The sequence below is a fragment of the Cottoperca gobio genome, chromosome 18, assembly GCF_900634415.1.
Source record: "Cottoperca gobio chromosome 18, fCotGob3.1, whole genome shotgun sequence".
NCBI lineage: Eukaryota > Metazoa > Chordata > Actinopteri > Perciformes > Bovichtidae > Cottoperca > Cottoperca gobio.
The window spans coordinates 14666249-14687710 of record NC_041372.1 but is presented as its reverse complement, the minus strand read 5'-3'; the positions used below and the strand labels follow the sequence as shown (position 1 = coordinate 14687710).

Sequence of the window (21462 nt, the reverse complement as noted above, 5' to 3'; positions counted from 1 at the left end):
CATGGAGCCCGGTCGGGCACAGCCCGAAGAATCCCATCCATCCATCCATCCTGTGGGCCCACCACTCATGGGAAAAAACGCTGGGGTCGGGTGCGCTGTCACACCGGTGGCAGTGATGGTCAGGGACCTCGACAGGCCAGACCCGGGCAGCAGAGGCTGGCTCTGGGGACGTGGAACGTCACCTCTCTGTGGGGGTAGGAGCTGGAACTAGTGCGGAAGGTGGATCGCTACCAGTTGGATCTGGTGGGGCTTACCTCCACGCACAGTCTCAGCTCTTGAACCGTACTCCTGGATAGGGGTTGGACTCTATTCATCTCCGGAGTTGCCCAAGGTGTGAGGCGTCGGGCCGGGGTGGGGATACTCACTAGCCCCCGGCTGAGCGCCGCTACGTTGGAGTTTACCCCGGTGGACGAGAGGGTCGACTCCCTACGCCTTCGGGTTATGGGGGGGAAAACTTTGACTGTTGTTTGTGCCTATGCCCCAAACCGCAGTTCGGAGTATTAGGCCTTCTTGGAAACCCTGAATGGAGCCCTACAGGGGGCTCCAGTAGGGGACTCCGTAGTCTTGCTGGGAGACTTCAACGCACACGTGGAAAACGATGGAGACACCTGGAGAGGCATGATTGGGAGGAAGGGCCTCCCTGATCTAAACCCAAATGGTCGTTTGTTGTTGGACTTCTGTGCTAGTCATGGAATGGCCATAACAAACACCATGTTCGAACATAAGGATGCTCATAAGTGCACGTGGTACCAGAGCACGCTAGGCCAAAGGTCTAGTTGCAGGGTATCGAAGGACTAGAAGGGCGGCAGCTTCTGCCGTGTCAGAGGCAAAGCAGCGGGTGTGGGAGAAGTTCGGAGAAACTATGGAGAAGGACTTTCGGTCGGCACCAAGGTGCTTCTGGAAAACCATCCGGCACCTCAGGAGGGGGAAGTGAGGAATGGGTACAGCAAGGACCCTGCTGACTTTGGGTGTTGAGGGGCTGTCTTGGTTGACACGCCTCGTCAACATTGCGTGGAAGTCTGGGACAGTGCCTAGGGGTTGGCAGACCGGGGTGGTGGTTCCCCTATTTAAAAAGGGGGACCAGAGAGTGTGTGCCAACTACAGGGGTATCACACTTCTCAGCCTCCCTGGTAAAGTCTACTCCAAGGTACTGGAAAGGAGGGTTCGGCCGGTAGTCGAACCTCTGATTTAAGAGTAACAATGCGGATTCCGTCCTGGTCGTGGAACAACGGACCAACGGACCAACTCTTTACTCTCGCAATGATCCTGGAGGGGGTCTGGGAGTATGCCCATCCGGTCTACATGTGTTTTGTGGATCTGGAGAAGGCGTATGACCAGGTCCCCCGGGTGATACTGTGGGAGGTGCTGCGGGAGTATGGGGTGAGGGTGTTACTTTTGAGGGCCATCCAATCCCTGTACGCCCAAAGCGAGAGTTGTGTCCGGATACTCGGCAGTAAGTCGGACTCTTTTCCCGTGAATGTTGGCCTCCGCCAGGGCTGCGCTTTATCACCAATCCTGTTCGTGATTTTCATGGATAGGATATCGAGGCGTAGTCGTGGAGGAGAGGGGTTGCAGTTTGGTGACCTGAGGATCTCATCGCTGCTCTTTGCAGATGATGTGGTCCTTATGGCATCATCGGTCTTCAACAGTCACTGGATCGGTTCGCAGCCGAGTGTGAAGCGGTTGGGATGAAGATCAGCACCTCAAAATCTGAGGCCATGGCTCTCAGCAGGAAACCGGTGGATTACGGGTAGGGAATGAGCCATTACCCCAAGTGAAGGAGTTCAAGTACCTCAGGGTCTTGTTCACGAGTGAAGGGACGATGGAGTGAGAGATTGGCCGGAGAATCGGAGCAGCAGGGGCGGTATTACAGTCACTTTACCGCACCGTTGTGACGAAAAAAGAGCTGAGCCAGAAGGCAAAGCTCTCAATATACCGGTCGATCTCTGTTCCTACCCTCAGCTATGGTCATGAAGGCTGGGTCATGACCGAAAGAACGAGATCACGGGTACAAGCAGCCAAAATGGGTTTTCTCAGACGAGTGGCTGCCGTCTCCCTTAGAGATAGGGTGAGAAGCTCAGCCATCCGTGAGAGACTCGGAGTAGAGCCGCTGCTCCTTTACGTTGAAAGGAGCCAGTTGAGGTGGTTCGGGCATCTAGTAAGGGCGCCTCCCTAGGGAGGTGTTCCAGGCACGTCCAGCTGGGAGGAGACCCCGGGGAAGACCCAGGACTCGGTGGAGAGATTATATCTCCTCACTGGCCTGGGAACGCCTCAGGATCCCCCAGTCGGAGCTGGAGGATGTGGTCCGGAGAAGGGAAGATTGGGGTTCCTTACTGGAGATGCTGCCCCCGCGACCCGATCCCGGATAAGCGGTAGACGATGGATGGATGGATGATTAATTTGTGGAGGCTTTAGGACTTACTTTACACCTTTCTTTACTTATTGAATTGGTTTACCAAACATTTACTTTTGTTAATCTGAAGTTACTTGTACCATTTAAGCAGGAACCTGAATAACACTCAGTATTAATTGACGTTAATGAACAGTTGTACTTGGGACTAATTCTCCCTGGAAGTGGAACTCAATCAGTTAGTTGCTATTTAATTGATTGAGTTAATTGACAGATATTTAATACGTGATTTGTAGTCCCAGCAGGTAGAAGTCCTTAAGTTACTTACCTGTATCCAACTGTGCTGACAAGTAGAAGTTACTTCTTTAAACAATTCATTAACAGTGAATTACTACCTGTTACTAACTGTCCAGGCAGGTAAGAAGAGGCGGATGTGCGCAGGGTGACGTGGCTGCGCTGCGGGTCCTGGGGTTGAACGCGTATGTGGCCAGGAATCATCTCCCAACAGGAGGCTTGACTGGCGCCGCGGGAGAACGATAGGGTGAGTGGAGCCAAAGATAACAACACCACACCAACCGAGAAACACTGAAGGGTAGACTGCATGTCTACACAAAGACACTGCGAACAGAAACAGTGCAGGTGATTCTCCAGGATGTTCTTTGTTCACATTTAGTCATGCCTTTCTCAAATAAAAAACTTTTGTATGTTATCTGAGTGGCAGAAGCTGCAGACACAGTATTTGTTTTTCACCGCAGGCAATAAAAGACAAAGCAAACACAAAATCCTCCTAAAAAATATATAAAAAAATTAAATGTTTAAAAAGCCTCTTGAATCAGCTGGAAGATGCATCGTCACAAAGATGAAAACTGTTTTTCTGAGGAACTCATGAAAAGTTGACTTTTTAGAGACAAAGATACAAACATATGATGATCTTATAAAATATGATGCAGTGTGTAGATTAAACTACCAACAGGATGCAAAGGAGGGAAACATCTGCAGCATGAACATGTAACACACATTAATGTAACAGGAACATGTAACACACACATTAATGTAATAGGAACATGTAACACACACATTAATGTAACAGGAACATGTAACACACACATTAATGTAGCAGGAACATGTAACACACACATTAATGTAACAGGAACATGTAACACACACATTAATGCAACTGGAACATGTAACACACACATTAATGTAACAGGAACATGCATGTAACACACACATTAATGTAAGAGGAACATGTAACACACACATTAATGTAGCTGGAACATGTAACACACACATTAATGTAACAGGAACATGTAACACACACATTAATGCAACAGGAACATGTAACACACACATTAATGTAACAGGAACATGTAACACACACATTAATGTAATAGGAACATGTAACACACATTAATGTAACAGGATCATGTAACACACTTTAATGTAACAGGAACATGTAACACACACATTAATGTAACAGGAACATGTAACACACACATTAATGTAACAGGAACATGTAACACACACATTAATGTAACAGGAACATGTAACACACACATTAATGTAGCAGGAACATGTAACACACATTAATGTAAGAGGAACATGTAACACACACATTAATGTAACAGGAACATGTAACACACACATTAATGTAAGAGGAACATGTAACACACACATTAATGTAGCAGGAACATGTAACACACACATTAATGTAACAGGAACATGTAACACACACATTAATGTAAGAGGAACATGTAACACACACATTAATGCAACAGGAACATGTAACACACACATTAATGTAACAGGAACATGTAACACACACATTAATGTAACAGGAACATGTAACACACACATTAATGTAAGAGGAACATGTAACACACACATTAATGTAACAGGAACATGTAACACACACATTAATGCAACAGGAACATGTAACACACACATTAATGCAACAGGAACATGTAACACACACATTAATGTAACAGGATCATGTAACACACTTTAATGTAACAGGAACATGTAACACACACATTAATGTAATAGGAACATGTAACACACACATTAATGCAACGGGAACATGTAACACACACATTAAGTTAAGTCAGCTTGTATCAACATTGTTAAGTCATTAGTTAATGAACTGGACTTTTCTTCCTTTTCATGCTTTTGGGGTGGTTTAGTTGTCATCTTGTCTAAGTAGCACTAGAGGGCGGTGGTTTGGACATTGTTTGGAGGTGTAGCAGCTCCTTGCAGGTAGAGAGAGAGAGAGGGAGAGAGGCTGCCCTTATTAGGAGGATCAGCTGAGTAGGTGAGCCCTTTGTCTGTCCAGTGTGGCTACAAGAAGCTGCAAGCCAGACACATGCATCGCTTCAGTGGTTAGATGAAACAGAGACGCTATTGGTATGTGTATATTTTGCTTATTATGAATTAACTTGTATAAATCTGTGGGCCAGCACAAGTGAAATGGTTTGGGGAGTGTTTGCCAGGAAGAGATCGGCTAAGTCATTATTTCACTCATTCGTTAAATGTGGTGCACGCCATTTTGGGTTTTTGTGTGATGGCATTTCATCACTTGAAATGTCTGTTACTTTGTTTAGCCTGGAGTTTGGTGCAGTTTGTAGAGATTTGATTTGCTTACTGTGGCTGAAGTTAATTTAGGGGCATTGTTTGGCTTAGATTTGATAAAGAATATATTAGATGAGATTAATTTGATTTGCTCTATTGGGGGTATGTGCATTTGAATGTTTGAACTGGCATGATGTTGAGGTACAAACATAATTGAGATGATTTTCAATTCATGATTTAATGCTAATGTTTTTTTTCTTTATTTAAGGTTATCAACCTATTTCGAAACCTATTTCGAAACCTATTTCGAACCTATTTCGAATTCCCAAATAAAAATGGAACTAATTGGAATGGAGTTGTTCAGCGTCCTCTGTTGAATTCTATGCCGAAACGAGTTTAGGCAGGCTGAAGCCAGATTAACTCGACAGTTGATAACCACCGCGTGCAGCGTGGACCTGAGGATAAAAGGCTTCGGACGTCCAAGGAAAAGCTGTAGACGCAGAGGTGGAGAGTTGCAAGTGTCCTTGAGGCCAAGATGGCGGAAGATGTTCTGGGAAAGACGGTTAGTCAGCTCAAGAGGGAGAGGACAACTGCGAAGAGCAGCTTCACCAGACAAGCCAACCTCCTCAGTAAAGGGGCAAACAGCATGGTCGAAGCAGAGCTTAAGGAGGAGTTCAGTAGGCTGTCTGAGTATTTCAAGAAAATTCTTGAAACCAATGATGATTATAGGACCGGACTGCTGGCTGAAACAACAAAGGAAGAAGAGGAGGAAGACGCAGTGCTCCAAGAGTCGCTGGAGGTGGACATTGAGAAGGCTGAAGAAAAAGCGGAGGCAAGATTTAAAGAAGTGAAAAACATTGTCCAAGTGAACCTTTGGTCAAGATATGGTCAATATGAGCTCACTACTGCCATCCGAGAAGCCGAAAAGAATGTCGATGAAGCAGGTGACGTGCCTGTAGAAAGTCCCAACCTGGAGGGCTATGAGGTGCGCTTGACTCTCCTGGAGAAAAGGACTCAGGAGGCCACCAGAGTCATGGCAGCCTGGGAGCGATGGATCCCTCTGGAGGAGAGGAGGGACCTAGATAGCAGAATTAAAGAGCTTAAAGCAACCAGCAGCAGACTTGAGCTGAGGAAAGCTGAATTCGCCACTGCACGGAGGATTGCAGAGGAGGCACGGGCTGAAGAAGCTCATGGTGGGAGGAACAGAGCACAATTGACACCTGCATCACCTATAATACCCACAGGACCGATAGTAAGGATCAAGCCAACAGCTCTTCCCATCTTCGATGGCAACAAAAGAGAATATTACAGATGGAGGAAAGACTGGGAGAGCCTACAGAAACAAGGAGAGCCATCTGGATCAGCTGAGGTCAAGAAGATTCAATTATTGAGCAGTGTTGATGACAGAATAGCAAAGGATCTCAGACTATCAACATACAGCACTGCTGAAGAGATATTCAGAGTCATGGAGAATAGATGTGGGAATAAGTTAACCATCACCATAGAAATCCTGGAAGAACTGGAAAAAATACCTCCTGTGAAGGGAAACCAGCCAAGAAGAGTCATCGACCTGATACAGTCTGTGGAAAAAGCCTTAGCAGATCTCACAGAGCTGGGAAACTCTGGTGCAATAAAGAACCCTCTGGTGATTAAAGCCATAGAAAGCAAATTACCTGACTTTGTTAAAAGAGACTGGCTAGTATTCATGGTGGAGCCTAGTAATCATGTCTCCTCAGACAACCATTTTGATGCTCTCCTGAAATTTTTGAAAAATCAGGAAGAGATCCTGGAGAGGCTTGAGCAGCTTAAGGTAGTGGAGAGAACAGAGAGACCAGACCATTATTCAGTGAAGAAATATGACAGAAAATATGCTTCGACAAGAACCGCGAAAAAAGAACTGGATGATGGGTGTGTTGTATGCGGTGATGGAAGGCACAATGACAAGATTTTCTTCTGCAAAAAGTTCAAGGGGTTGAAACTTCATGAAAAGAAAGCTGCTTTGAAAAAGCTGGGAGCCTGCAGAAGATGCCTTGGACGGCATGATGATGATGGGTACTGCAGAGACACTTACCTATGCAGGAATAAAGACTGTAAGAAGGACGGCACCCCCAATCACCATTTCTTTCTCTGCCCGAAAGGAGATTCTAGGCGGAGCAATGAAGAGGAAAGTGGGAGAGGCAGCAGAGGAAAAGGCAAACTGACTGATGAACAAGAGGGTTTCTTGTCTGAACTTTCCCCAGATATGGCAGAGAGGTGCAAAACAGCTTTTACAAATAATACGACGGGAACAACGAAAACCAGCAAGACCCAGTTTGAGCTTTTAGACAAGAGCGGACTCTGTGAACTTCCCGTCATCATGATGCTGATGGAGGTCACCGCCAATGCAGGTCAGAAGATTGGAACTCTGTTGGACCTTGCTTCTGACACAAACTACGTTACCCATAAGGCTGCTGACAGACTGAGGCTACGGAGTGAGAAGGTGACCTTAGTTGTACATGGTGTGGGCGGGATGACCATGAAGGTCGACACAGAAAGATACCTCCTCAGAGTCAGGATCAAGACACCTCAAGGCAAGGAGGTAGCCCATGAACTTGTTTGCTATGGGCTGGATGAGATCGCCAAAGTACATAAGGTTGTTAAACCTGAAAAATTACGGAAATTCTTCCCAGAAGTTGAGCTGGAGGAGTTGAAGAGACCAAGAGAAGTTGAGCTTCTCATCAGCCACAGAGAGGGAAGACTGGCCCCACAGAGGGTGAGAGTGGTAGGAGACCTCGTCTTGTGGGAGGGTCCATTAGGGAAAACAGTGGGCGGAGCACACCCCGATCTGATCGAGGACGTAGAGGTGGCAGCACATGAGTCAAAAACCCACTTTGCTCGCTCCATGAGAACTGCTGCTGTCAGATATGAAGAGATCAGAGAGCTGAAGACTGAGGGACCCTTGTTGCAAAATAAAAATGTGGTCGAAGCAAGGCTTACAACTGCTACCAACCGTGAGTTCCTTGAATGGTGGAGATGGGAGAGTATTGGAGCAGCCTGCGAGCCAAAGTGTGGAGGATGTCGGTGTGGAAATTGCCAGCCCGGAGGGAAAGAAATGAGCCTGGCAGAGGAGAAGGAGCTTGAAATTATAAAGGGAGGACTCACTTACGTCAAGGAGGATGCTCATGTAAAATCTCCACACTGGGATGCAAAGTATCCATGGACAGAGAATCCTGACTCACTCCCCAACAACAGAAGTGCGGTGGAGGCCACATTCTTCAGAACTGAAAGGCAGCTGGAGAAAGAGTCAGAGTGGAGAGATGCATATACAGCCCAGGTCCACGAAATGGTCAGACGAGGTGCAGCTAGGGAACTCACCGAAGAAGTCATGAGAGACTGGAAGGGGCCTGTATGGTATGTAAGCCACCTGGTGGCGCCAAACCCACATTCTGTTACGACTCCAGTGCGGCTGGTGTGGAACAGCAGCCAGAAGTTCAAAGGACTGAGTATGAATGATATTCTGCTTAAAGGACCAGATGTTCTTAACCCGATCAGAGCTGTTCTACTGAGGTTCAGGAGAGGGGTGTTTGCAGCCCTCGGGGACATCAAGAAGATGTATAACTCTGTGTGGTTGGAGGAACGTGAAATGCACCTACACCGATTTCTTTGGAGGGATAAGCCTGAGGAAATAATAAGAGTGTATGCTATCACACGAGTTAACATCGGGGACAGACCAGCTGGGTGCATCGCACAGCTGGCTATGCGCGAGACTGCAAGGCTGTCCATCTTTGCTCAACAGAGAGAAGAACGCAGAGTCCTTGAAGAGGATAGTTATGTGGACGACATCCTAACTTCACATAACAGTCTGGAGAAATTGGACAAAATTACAGCAGGAGTGGAGGAGATTCTGAGAGCTGGAGGCTTCTTTCTGAAACCATGGGTCCGGTCAGGTCAAAGTGGGAGGCAGAAAACAGCAGGTGAGGCAGTGGGACGGAGTAAGACCATTATTCTGCCAAATCAGATGAGGGATGAAGACAACAAAGCCCTGGGAGTTGGATATCAAGTGGAGGAGGACAAACTGTACATGTTGACCTCAGTCAACTTTTCAAAAAGGAAAAAGAAGATGAGGATGGGAAAGGATCTTCACAAGGAGGAAGTGAGACCTGGAACACCTGACCCACTAACTAGAAGGGAGCTGCTAAGCCAGGTAGCTGGACTCTATGACCCGATCGGCTTAGTGACACCTGCCAAACAGAAGGGGGCGATCCTTGTAAGGAAGGCATTCCAGGAAGCAGGGGGTGGAAAGCTGACTCGAGAGACCTGGGATAAACCACTTTCAGAAGGCCTCAGAGGAGAAGCTATTAAGCTGTTTGAAGGATACGTTGAGCTGGGACAAATTAAATTCCACCGAAGCCTTACACCAGCTGACTGGAAAGGGAAGCCATGGGGAATCACCTTCTCAGATGGGAGCGACAAAACCTATGGAGCTGTAATGTATTTGAGGTGGAAGACAAGGCAAGGAATTGATGTCCGTTTCGTTGAATCTAAAGCCAAGCTGACGCCACTAGATCAGAAAGGGGATGCAGTCAAAGCTGAGATGTGTGGCGCAGTCTTTGCATCGAGGCTCAAGAAATACTTTGAGAAGCATGGTGGAATGGAGATAGAGCGGTGGATTCATCTGGTAGACAGTCAAACAGTCCTCGGAGCCATTCAAAGAGACAGCTATGGCTACCAAACCTTTTTTGCAAACCGTGTTGGTGAGATCCAGAAATCTGGGCCAGTTGAAGACTGGTGGTGGATCCCTGGAGAACTTAATGTGGCTGACATCATGACGAGAGGGGGTGCTCCTGAAGAAATAAAGGAGAATTCCACATGGCAAAATGGACCAGAGTTCCTAAAGTGGCCAGTGGAGGAGTGGCCCATAAAGTCAGCTGGAGAGGTTGCTGCTCACAGTAGGGAAAGTGTGAACAAGCTTCAGAGAAAGGCCTTCACAACAGCAGTAACCAGAGCCCAGACAAAAATAGAAGTAGAGGATCTGCTGACCTCGCAGACAAGGTTGAAAGAGGGGATTCAGGAGGAAGTGGGCCCACCTACTGTTGCAGGAAGGGCACCTGTCGGCTGGGGGATCAAGAATCTCGTGAAGGTGGAGAGATACAGTAGCTTGTCCAGGCTGGTCAACATCGTTGCCTGGGTGCGGCGAGCTGCTAAAAGGTGGCTTGAGATAAAGGCAAAAGGCAGAGGACAAACAAAGGCCAAGAAAACTGTCTTGACTGTGCAGGAGCGCGAAGATGCACTCAGAGACCTGTTTCATGCTGCACAGGAGGCTGTAACTTTTCCACAAACTGCATTGAACCGACTGGCAGTGTATAGAGAGGAAAGCTCTGGACTCTTAGTCTGTGGAGGCAGGATTCAGATGTTCATTGAAAGCAAAACCGCTGTGCCAATTATACCACACGAAGCATGGTTGTCCACACTGTTGGCACAAGAAGCCCACAAAGCGAACCATGAAGGTGTAGCAGGAACCCTTCTCAGGATGAGGAAAAGAGCCTGGGTGGTAAAAGGTCGAAGAATCGCCAAGAAAGTGGTGGACAGCTGTGTGGCCTGCAGGAAAGCTACAGCGAGGAAATGTCGACAGATCATGAGTGACCTTCCACCTGAGAGAACAAGCCTGGCCAAACCATTTGAATACACAACCATGGACTTATTCGGGCCTTACAAGGTAAAAGATGAAGTAAGGAAGAGAGTCAAACTCAAAGTCTGGGGGATTGTGTTCTGTTGTATGGCTTCCAGAGCCATACACACCGATGTTGTCAGCGACCAATCATCCGAAGGGTTTCTTCTTGCCTATCAGAGGTTTGCTGCCCTCAGGGGACACCCCAGGAAATTGTGGTCAGACCCTGGTACAAATTTTGTGGGGGCAAAACCTGCACTTGAAGAGCTTCACGGATTTATGAGAAATTTAAACAAGACGGAGATTGAAAGAGAGGCTTCCAAATGCGGAACAGACTGGTCTTGGAAGATCCATCCTGCAGACTCTCCCCACAGGAATGGAGCAGCAGAGGCGGCAGTCCGATTGGTAAAGCGGGCTTTAAGCAACCTTGGTGGTGATGGAGGTTTCTCATGGGGTGAATTCCAGACATTCCTCTTCATGGCAGCAAACCTGGTTAATGAAAGGCCCATAGACGCGAGAGTGCAGAGCCGGGAGGACTGTGTGGAGTACATCAGTCCCAATTCTCTTCTGTTAGGACGGGCCTGCTCTCGAGGAGACCCAGGGGATTTCCAGTTTGAAGGATACCCATACAGGAGACTCCAAAGTATCCAAGGGGAGGTGAACAAGTTCTGGAAGAAGTGGAGCCAGTTAGCTGGTCCCAATTTGTTTGTGAGGAACAAGTGGCACACAAAGGAGCGAAATGTTGCCGTGGGAGACGTGGTTTGGCTTGCTGACCAGAATGCATTGAGGAGTCAATATAAGTTGGCCAGAGTGGTCAGTGTCAATACTGACACAAAAGGCATCGTGAGAGATGTACATGTGAAAACTTTTCCAAGCTACCCTGTCCCAGTAAAGAAGCCGTCCAAAGGAGAAAGAAATAAAGGCATCAAGAGACTGTCATCTAAGATTCCGGCTACGATTCTTCATAGGGACGTCAGGCGCTTGGTGATTCTTCTTCCCATTGAAGAACAACAAGGACTTGACAGACTGTTATGACCTCCTTGGGTTCAGTAACCAGGAGCTCAAGTGGGAGGTGTTAAGTCAGCTTGTATCAACATTGTTAAGTCATTAGTTAATGAACTGGACTTTTCTTCCTTTTCATGCTTTTGGGGTGGTTTAGTTGTCATCTTGTCTAAGTAGCACTAGAGGGCGGTGGTTTGGACATTGTTTGGAGGTGTAGCAGCTCCTTGCAGGTAGAGAGAGAGAGAGAGGGAGAGAGGCTGCCCTTATTAGGAGGATCAGCTGAGTAGGTGAGCCCTTTGTCTGTCCAGTGTGGCTACAAGAAGCTGCAAGCCAGACACATGCATCGCTTCAGTGGTTAGATGAAACAGAGACGCTATTGGTATGTGTATATTTTGCTTATTATGAATTAACTTGTATAAATCTGTGGGCCAGCACAAGTGAAATGGTTTGGGGAGTGTTTGCCAGGAAGAGATCGGCTAAGTCATTATTTCACTCATTCGTTAAATGTGGTGCACGCCATTTTGGGTTTTTGTGTGATGGCATTTCATCACTTGAAATGTCTGTTACTTTGTTTAGCCTGGAGTTTGGTGCAGTTTGTAGAGATTTGATTTGCTTACTGTGGCTGAAGTTAATTTAGGGGCATTGTTTGGCTTAGATTTGATAAAGAATATATTAGATGAGATTAATTTGATTTGCTCTATTGGGGGTATGTGCATTTGAATGTTTGAACTGGCATGATGTTGAGGTACAAACATAATTGAGATGATTTTCAATGCATGATTTAATGCTAATGTTTTTTTTCTTTATTTAAGGTTATCAACCTATTTCGAAACCTATTTCAAAACCTATTTCGAAACCTATTTCGAACCTATTTCGAATTCCCAAATAAAAATGGAACTAATTGGAATGGAGTTGTTCAGCGTCCTCTGTTGAATTCTATGCCGAAACGAGTTTAGGCAGGCTGAAGCCAGATTAACTCGACACACACATTAATGTAACAGGAACATGTAACACACACATTAATGTAACAGGAACATGTAACACACACATTAATGCAACGGGAACATGTAACACACATTAATGTAACAGGAACATGTAACACACACATTAATGTAACAGGAACATGTAACACACACATTAATGCAGCAGGAACATGTAACACACACATTAATGTAACAGGAACATGTAACGCACACATTAATGTAACAGGAACATGTAACACACACATTAATGTAACAGGAACATGTAACACACATTAATGTAACAGGAACATGTAACACACACATTAATGTAACATGAACATGTAACACACACATTAATGCAACAGGAACATGTAACACACACATTAATGTAACAGGAACATGTAACACACACATTAATGTAACAGGAACATGTAACACACACATTAATGCAACAGGAACATGTAACACACACATTAATGTAACAGGATCATGTAACACACATTAATGTAACAGGAACATGTAACACACACATTAATGTAACAGGAACATGTAACACACACATTAATGTAGCAGGAACATGTAACACACACATTAATGTAACAGGAACATGTAACACACACATTAATGTAACAGGAACATGTAACACACACATTAATATAACAGGAACATGTAACACACACATTAATGTAACAGGAACATGTAACACATACATTAATGTAACAGGAACATGTAACACACACATTAATGTAACAGGAACATGTAACACACACATTAATGTAGCAGGAACATGTAACACACACATTAATGTAACAGGAACATGTAACACACACATTAATATAACAGGAACATGTAACACACACATTAATGTAACAGGAACATGTAACACATACATTAATGTAACAGGAACATGTAACACACACATTAATGCAACAGGAACATGTAACACACACATTAATGTAGCAGGAACATGTAACACACACATTAATGTAACAGGAACATGTAACACACACATTAATGTAACAGGAACATGTAACACACACATTAATGTAACAGGAACATGTAACACACACATTAATGTAACAGGAACATGTAACACAAACATTAATGTAACAGGAACATGTAACACACACATTAATGCAACAGGAACATGTAACACACACATTAATGTAACAGGAACATGTAACACACACATTAATGTAACAGGAACATGTAACACACACATTAATGTAGCAGGAACATGTAACACACACATTAATGTAACAGGAACATGTAACACACACATTAATGTAGCAGGAACATGTAACACACACATTAATGTAACAGGAACATGTAACACACACATTAATGCAGCAGGAACATGTAACACACACATTAATGTAACAGGAACATGTAACACACACATTAATGTAACAGGAACATGTAACACATACATTAATGTAGCAGGAACATGTATGATACCATCATGAAACCAAATTCTCCCAGTTTGTTTCTGATTCTTTTCTGGAGGGAGGACACAGCGCAGGTGATTTATTCTGTAGCAGACAAAAAACTCTTTAATTAGAGAATGTAGTCTGAAAGTCAAGGATTGCTCTCCACCATCTACCATTCAAAATGAATTCTTACTGCAGGCATGAAGGTTGAGGAACTTCGAGGTTGGTTAGAAATTTATATTTGAATTTTAAAAAACGTGTTTTTCAAAGAGACTGTTGTCGCTCTTCCTCTGCCTGCGTGTTGCTCGTCAAAACAAATATATAGTTTTATTTTCTTATGAAGGCCTAATCATTTCCTAAAACAGCTGTCGTTTTATCAAACGTTACTCTATCAGGAGGAAATTCTGAATTTATTACTTTCACCTGCGGATTAATACACATTTGGTGCAGCAGGATGGTGTGTGAATGAACGAGCTACTAAAGGTAAGTTAAAATGTATGTGTGGCAGTGGGGTGGGGTTAGGGCGCCGACTGCTGGGGAGAGACAGGAGTGTCCCAGCTGGAGGCCAGACAGCTGAACGGAATCAGGTCACATAATAAATGCACGGTGATGGCCTGGGTCTGCTCTCTGGCAGTAGGCTGGACAAGAGGCTCCACAGTCCGTTACAGGGATGACAGAGAGAGAGTATAGTGTCACACACACAGCTTTATTCGTACACAGGTAAGCGGCTATCACAGGCACAGCTGAGGTCGCTCTCCTGTCCGCTGCTCTCCAGGCTGCGCTGCGTCTTGGCTCACCAAGCGTCTCCGTCTCACCAAGCGTCTCCGTCTCCTCTGGAACCCAGCCTACTGCCAGAGAGCAGACCCAGGCCATCACCATGTCTCCTGTCTCTCCCCAGCAGCCGGCGCCCTAACCCCACCCCACTGCCACAGTATGACTTTAAGGAAACTGTATTTATTTTAGAAATAGGTTTCCCATGAATATGGGATAGCATAATAGCATTTTAATACTAATTAATGCTTTATTTTTAGATTAATGACTTTTCAGACTTGTTAAGAATGAACTCTGGTCTAATTAACAATTAAGATCATCAAATAACAAGAAGATATTCGTTTGAAAATAAAGGTTTAATACCAGCAAACAACAATAAAATACACATTCATGTCTTCAGCTGGAACTAAATGTAATCGAGTAAATAGAATAAAATGATATAAGTCGAGTAAACATCAAGTTGTATCGTGTCATGTCACACATTAAGAAAATATTATCCTCTCAATATTTGCATGGGACGGTGACGGAGCATCCTTACCTTCAGGGCGACTCCCTTCCTCTCCAGTTCAGTCGTGTTTGGAGAAGACCTGAGTCCGCTGTGAGTTTAAAGTTTGTTAAAGTGTATAAAGTTTGGTGTTTGGAGGGAATGTCAGGCTCCAGGATAATGAGGGGGGGGGGGGCGTAGAACCAGAATATGTAGAGCTGCAGCTCCCATCTCTAAACGCATTACATGCAGTAAAGTCTCCTTATTTAGATCATTAGGTCCTAAAAGTTGTAGCTTGATCAAAAGTTACTTTAAGCGGGATTAAAGGAGACTCTACTGGCTCATTTTGTTATGAGTCAAACTTTTAAACATCCACGGTCTCTATTGGAGGTGACCGCCTTGTGTTGGTATCGGTGAGCAGGCCTCTTCTAACGTACATCTAACACGCTGATGAGCACTGAGCACGGCCATCTAATGCACTGATATGAGGCGAAGCTGCAGATGAACTCCCTTTACCTGACTCCTGCAATGTGACACCAGCACTGCAGGAGGAGGAAGGTCACTCTTTTCTAGTCGGGGTATTTCTATGGGATTAGTGCCCTTACCCTGCCCCCCCCCCACACACACACACACACACACACACACACACACACACACACTCTAGCAGGATGTACACCAGCTGTAGCTGCCTCCCTCCAGGATCTCCCCAACACAGCCTCACAGCTCACTGTGCTCACGACATTGTCTCTGTGTCATTGTGAACACTAACTTGACTCAGAATGTCGTCAACCTCGTTGAACACACCTCCACTCACACACACACACACACACACACACACACCAAGCTGTTTCTAAGTAACTGCTGCTGCATGTTATTACTGTGTCTCTGCAGCTCAGGGTGCAGCTGTGTCGCATGATGAAGAAGAAGGCCTTTGGACAGGTGGGTGAAAGACTTCTAACAGCCGCTCTCATTGATGTATAATGTAGATCTTCTCCAGGCAGGCTGCGATTACAACAGTAGCTGTTGGTATAGAATAACAAGCAGAACAATTTAAATCTTGCATTTAATCCTATTTCACTTTTAAATGCTTTTATTTATTTGCATGGTTTTAATATTCAACTTATTTGTCTTTTTATTATTTCTCTTTGTTCATATAAGTCTCTTATTCGTGTTTCTTGTTGCCTAGAATTTGTTTGTGTTTGTTTTACTCGTCTATATTGTAAAAAAACCCTCAATGTTAAAGGTTTAAATGTAAAAGAGGTGAAAGTACAGAAGGTTTCTCAGCAGAGTGTATTAGAAGTAAAAGTGCTCATTGTGACATCTGGTTATTCAGTATTTGATCATAATCATAATTAATGATTTTATCAATATATATTCTCCAACTGTTGTTTTGTCTTGAACACTTTCACACAGAGTGAATGTGTTTTGTACACACACACACACACACACACACACACACACACCCTGACCAGTCGTACCAGACAACCAGTCGTACTGGTTCTGTCTGAGAACCACCCTGCTGTCGGACTGTCACTAAAGGGTTTGTTTAAACTGCTGGTTTTATCTGTCTGAGGACGGCAGGTCATGTGAGAAGTAAAAGGACTAAAGAAATCAGGAACTGGAAGTAGGATTAGCTGAAAACAAATCCGTTTCTGTTGTATTGTAAAGGATATTTACATATGATAGCAGGTGTAGTTCAGCCCCGCAGCCCTGCATACGTTGGTGTACAAGGTCCATCTTGGAGGTGATATGCAGCAGGTGGTGAGTTTTAGTTCTTGATGTTTTGGAAGATCGATCGTTTGTGAAGTCTGCTTCTCGACAGGTTTCCCGGAGCTTGAGGTTAAAGACATTTCCTTTGTCGTGTTTGAAATCCGTTTAAATTGTGCCGCATGCAGACGTGTTAGAAACTCAAAGAATGCACAAAGTCTTCGTTTTCAAACTGTTCATGTGTTGTGAGAGAGACCCGCTCACTACAGCTCCTTGTGTTGCAGAGACCGCGGAGTTAAAGCTGTTCATCATCGTTGGGAGATCATTTCACAAGTCTTCACGCGACGTGGAAGTCTTTGTAAGTGTGTGATGGAATAGCAATTTAAACGTTTAAATAATGTTCTAATAATGTTACAAGTGATGATCTGCCTATTTCTCTTTCTATGCATTTGCACAACTTTACAAGTTCCCTTAGCAAGCCAGGGTCAACTGCCTTTTCTTGTCTTAATGGGGGAGGCATTGTAAAACAGGACGCAGAGGGTCCTCTCTTTAGATTTAGATACTGATTAACTCTCTGAGAAAGAATCTTGGGTGTGCCATTTGTTTTAGTGTTTACATAACTGTTATCAAAGAGTATCTATGCATATATACCCAAAGCTAAAAGGTTTGAGTTTCCCAGGACTGGCTTCATCAGATTGGAGGAGATGACCGTACGAACATCAAAAGGAAGTGATCTACAGAGATCATGTTTGGTTTACAGTAAATAACAGATGTGCTGATCAATCACCTGTTGACTGATGTTTTATTCTTCTATAGGTCGTCAGCAGGTTGTCCCCTGCTGTGTTTATCACTCAGTCACTAAAAGGTCAAGGAACAGGAGTGTATAAATTGTTTATGTATCTTCAACCTGTGCCCTCCTGCAGACTACGCTGTGTTCTGTAGGACTGGGGCCACTTTGAGATCTCAAATAAATGCAGAGAGACAACTCTGTCTCTCTCACCGTTTGTTTGACTTTATACACATCTCTCCAGAGTAGAGCAGGAACACTTCCACAGCAGTGATGATACGACACAAACACTTTAGTTTGACATGTATTTGTTAACTCGTCGCCGACAGCCAGAAATAATCGTCTGTTGATACGATGAGAGAAATGTTTTCTGCACAAGATTGATTTGTTTTCTCGTACAGTTGCAAAGTTAGCGAGCGAACGGAAAGCTACAGCGTAAATACAGTAACGTATAAAACAACTGTAGTGTGTGTGTGTGTGTGTGTGTGTGTGTGTGTGTGTGTGTGTGTGTGTGTGTTGCAGGTAGACGATGGTGTCTGTGTTGGTTCGTCTGCTCTTGGCGGTCCTCCTGACTGAGACGTGTGTCTCACTCTCATATTCAGGTAAAACAATCAGAAACTGCTCCTTCCACATGCTGACATGTTGAATGTCTTTTATTACTAATAACTCAATCATGTGTCAGCAGAGGGGGAGCAGGTGGAGCTGGGGGAGCAGGTGGAGCTGGGGGAGCAGGGGGAGCAGGGGGAGCAGGGGGAGCAGACATCTGCCTGCCCGCCTCGGTGGCTCCTGTTTGGACAGAGATGCTTCGCTTTCTACCCTGTGTGGAGCGTCTGGGCCGCTGCTCATGTAAACTGAAAATACACACATATTTCAATAAGTGACACAAAAAGATTCAAATATTACACGCCTTTAAAGTGTGTGTGTGTGTGTGTGCGCGTGTGTGTGTGTGTGTGTGTGTGTGTGTGTGTGTGTGTGTGTTAGTCTATGTGTGCTCAGACAGGAGGGAACCTGCTGTCGCTTCACACACCAGAGGAGAGGCAGTTTGTGCGTCTGTTGGCGAACACACACACCCCTGTGTGGCTCGGTGGACTTCAGGCTCAACAGGTATAATTAACTTTACAAAACATACATCATGTTCGTAAAAACACGTCAGGTTCTTCTACTAGGACTTTATTTTAACAAACACGTCTCCAGTTCTGGAGCAAGTATTCAGATCTTTCACTGCAGTAAATATTTACACTACACTGTACAAATACTCCATTTATGCCTTTGACATGCAAACAATACATCCCCAGGTGGTGATGCAATACTTTGAATAAGAGGCAGGGTTTAAATGTGTCACATGAGTTTCTGGGGGCCGTGCTGAAGAGCTTTTTGCTGACTGTCCCACGAGGATCAGCTTTCTTTTCATCTTTTCCTTTTTCAATCTGGAAAATAATGTATTCACAATAATATACGAGTAAAGCTTCATTTCTAATAGTTTAATGTACTTTATTTGCTAATTAAGTAACGGAAACTTGCTCAAATACGTATATACGTATAATCCGTACCATTAAGGTAAATCGGATAAATGATTTAACTCCAGTGAACGCGGCTCCTGAACCGCAGCGACCGCAAGACTTTGGCATCCCGAAGAACAAAGTGTGCAGCTTCCTGAAATCAAAGCTGAAGTTGCAACGAGAGGAAAGTCTTGAAGAAGAAGGGAGACCATCACAGAATGTTGAGACCTGGCTGAGACTGTGTCAGGTCAACCCTGAGGGCCTCTGTGGGTGGGGGAAATACCCTGTTTGTAAGGGTTAGGGTTAAGGTAGGGAGTTAGGGAAAGTGTGTGTCACTTATCTATACTTCACTGCTGAGAAGAACCGCTTCATGAATTTCCATAAGCAGAGAGATAGTGAGATATGCTTAAACTCTCGACACATTCGTTCCAATGGGTGGATCCACAATGTCGCCTGCAGGCAACATTCACACCTGGAATCTTGTTCAAATATTCAAAATAACTATTTTCATATTTTAAGTGGCATTTTAACCCGCTGAGGCTATTTAGTATTTTCCATGTGTTTTTAAATAAATGTTGTTCAAATTTGAAAGAATAACTCTCTTTTTTCATGACTTATCTTTACGGTGTTGCCTGGAGGAAACGCACCCCAAAGAGTTTCCTGTTTGTTGAGCTGGAGCTCATTTTGAATTATGAACTAAAGGTTATTGTTATTATGGATGAATCTGATGATTGATTGTGAAAACAGTGAGAAATGAGAAGTGACACCTTCACGTCACATTATGAACATTATTAAAATATATTTACATTTGAGAACATTGAGGAACAATGTAATTTGTGATCAACATAATTCAGTGTATTAATCCTTCCGCTGTACTTTAATCTATAACAAAACATATTTCATAAATGGGATTTCAACTTTCATTCTAGCGTCACTTTCACAGCTTGGGCAGAAGTATGAAGTCATGAAAACATCTTTCTGTTTTTCTCGTGAAGAATGGCTCCTGGTTTTGGAGCGACGACACGTTCTTCACGTTCAGCTGTTGGACCAATCAGAGGCATCGACAAACCAGAGAGGGCGGGGCTTGCATGGCAATTACACCAACAAGTAAACAAAACAAAACCCATGGGAGTAATGGATTATTGCAGTTAATATGTGGATTATAACACAACACCTGTATTAAATATGGCTGAACATCAATTAAATCCTGTATTTAAAAACATAATAAAATAGTAAGTTGTGTGTTGTGTTCAGGTGGAGAGCTGCACAGCGCCCCCTGTGGAGAGCTCAAGTTCTACATCTGCTCCACTGCAGCCAGGTAGGCTGAACTTTAAAGGGACAGCCGGGCTGTATGAGTCAGAGCCCTTTGGATTGAAACTTGGTGCAGATATTCATGTTCCCTTCAGGATGAATCCTACTGACTTTGCATCGAGCGCCGTCATCAGGTCGACGTTGTTAATGTGTCCCATACTTTGGTTTCTGACCAAATACCTGCAGAACTGATGACATTCATGCAAAGCCTACAAACGTTAGCATGCTAACACGCTAACAAACACGGTGAACATTATATTACAAGTGCTTAGCTTCACCATGCTGCCACTCTAGCGCTAGCATTTAGCTAAGTGCTTAAAGGGACAGTTGGGATTGTTTAACGTCGGTCCTTCTGCACTTCAGCGTGTTACTACACTACATGTAGTTTAGAGAACCAGCAGGAAGAGAGACGAACACACTGAAGCTCTTCCACTGGAGGCTTTGAAATGCAAATGTATGAAAATAAAATGTCCTGGCGTGTGATGATGGAGCATGTGTGGGTTAATATATAATGTGGTTAATCTCTGTTTCTCTGCAGCTCCACCGTCTCCTCCAGCAGCAGGAAACCAGTAGAGCCAGGTGAGAGAGTTGTTGTAGCAGTAACTATGGAAACCAGTTTTAATAATAATTCAGTTTTAATAATAAATGCTGTTTGGCCACCAAGGTCAGTTCTTGGAAATGGTTGGACAAAACAATCCCAACTCAAGGTCCACTTACTCAAAACTATTAAACATGCATTTTATGCAGCTTTATAATTCTACTGTACTTCATCTCAGAGGCAAATACTTTACTTTTTACTGATTTATCTCACAGTTAGTCCAGTTAAACATGTATCTCCAGATGTTTGTGATGAAGTCATGAGAAGATCCTCCTGCAACACACACATTAATGTAGCAGGAACATGTAACACACACATTAATGTAACAGGAACATGTAACACACAC

General features: G+C 44.3%; 1 protein-coding gene and 1 long non-coding RNA gene across 2 annotated transcripts; both read left to right on the top strand.

The window, feature by feature from the left end:
* Window positions 1-16963: 16963 nt before the first annotated feature.
* On the top strand, window positions 16964-18415 carry LOC115023570 (uncharacterized). The gene is made up of 3 exons (XR_003834023.1): window positions 16964-17279; window positions 18231-18310; window positions 18394-18415. It is a non-coding gene; the product is annotated as an uncharacterized LOC115023570 (long non-coding RNA).
* Window positions 18416-18474: 59 nt separating this feature from the next.
* On the top strand, window positions 18475-21273 carry LOC115024045 (type-2 ice-structuring protein-like). The gene is made up of 6 exons (XM_029455425.1): window positions 18475-18554; window positions 18690-18812; window positions 20203-20314; window positions 20462-20525; window positions 21057-21097; window positions 21266-21273. Exons 2-6 carry the CDS (start codon window positions 18693-18695, stop codon window positions 21271-21273), a joined length of 345 nt encoding a protein of 114 aa, XP_029311285.1. The 5' UTR covers window positions 18475-18554; window positions 18690-18692.
* The last annotated feature ends 189 nt before the right edge of the window (window positions 21274-21462 follow it).

Excerpts from the sequence above, each read along its gene's own strand:
- LOC115024045 (XM_029455425.1), top strand. The coding sequence starts at position 18,693 with ATGTGTGCTCAGACAGGAGGGAACCTGCTGTCGCTTCACACACCAGAG. Across the intron at positions 20,315-20,461 it reads CATGGCAATTACACCAACAA|GTGGAGAGCTGCACAGCGCC; the intron begins GTAAACAAAACA and ends TGTTGTGTTCAG. Across the intron at positions 20,526-21,056 it reads ATCTGCTCCACTGCAGCCAG|CTCCACCGTCTCCTCCAGCA; the intron begins GTAGGCTGAACT and ends GTTTCTCTGCAG.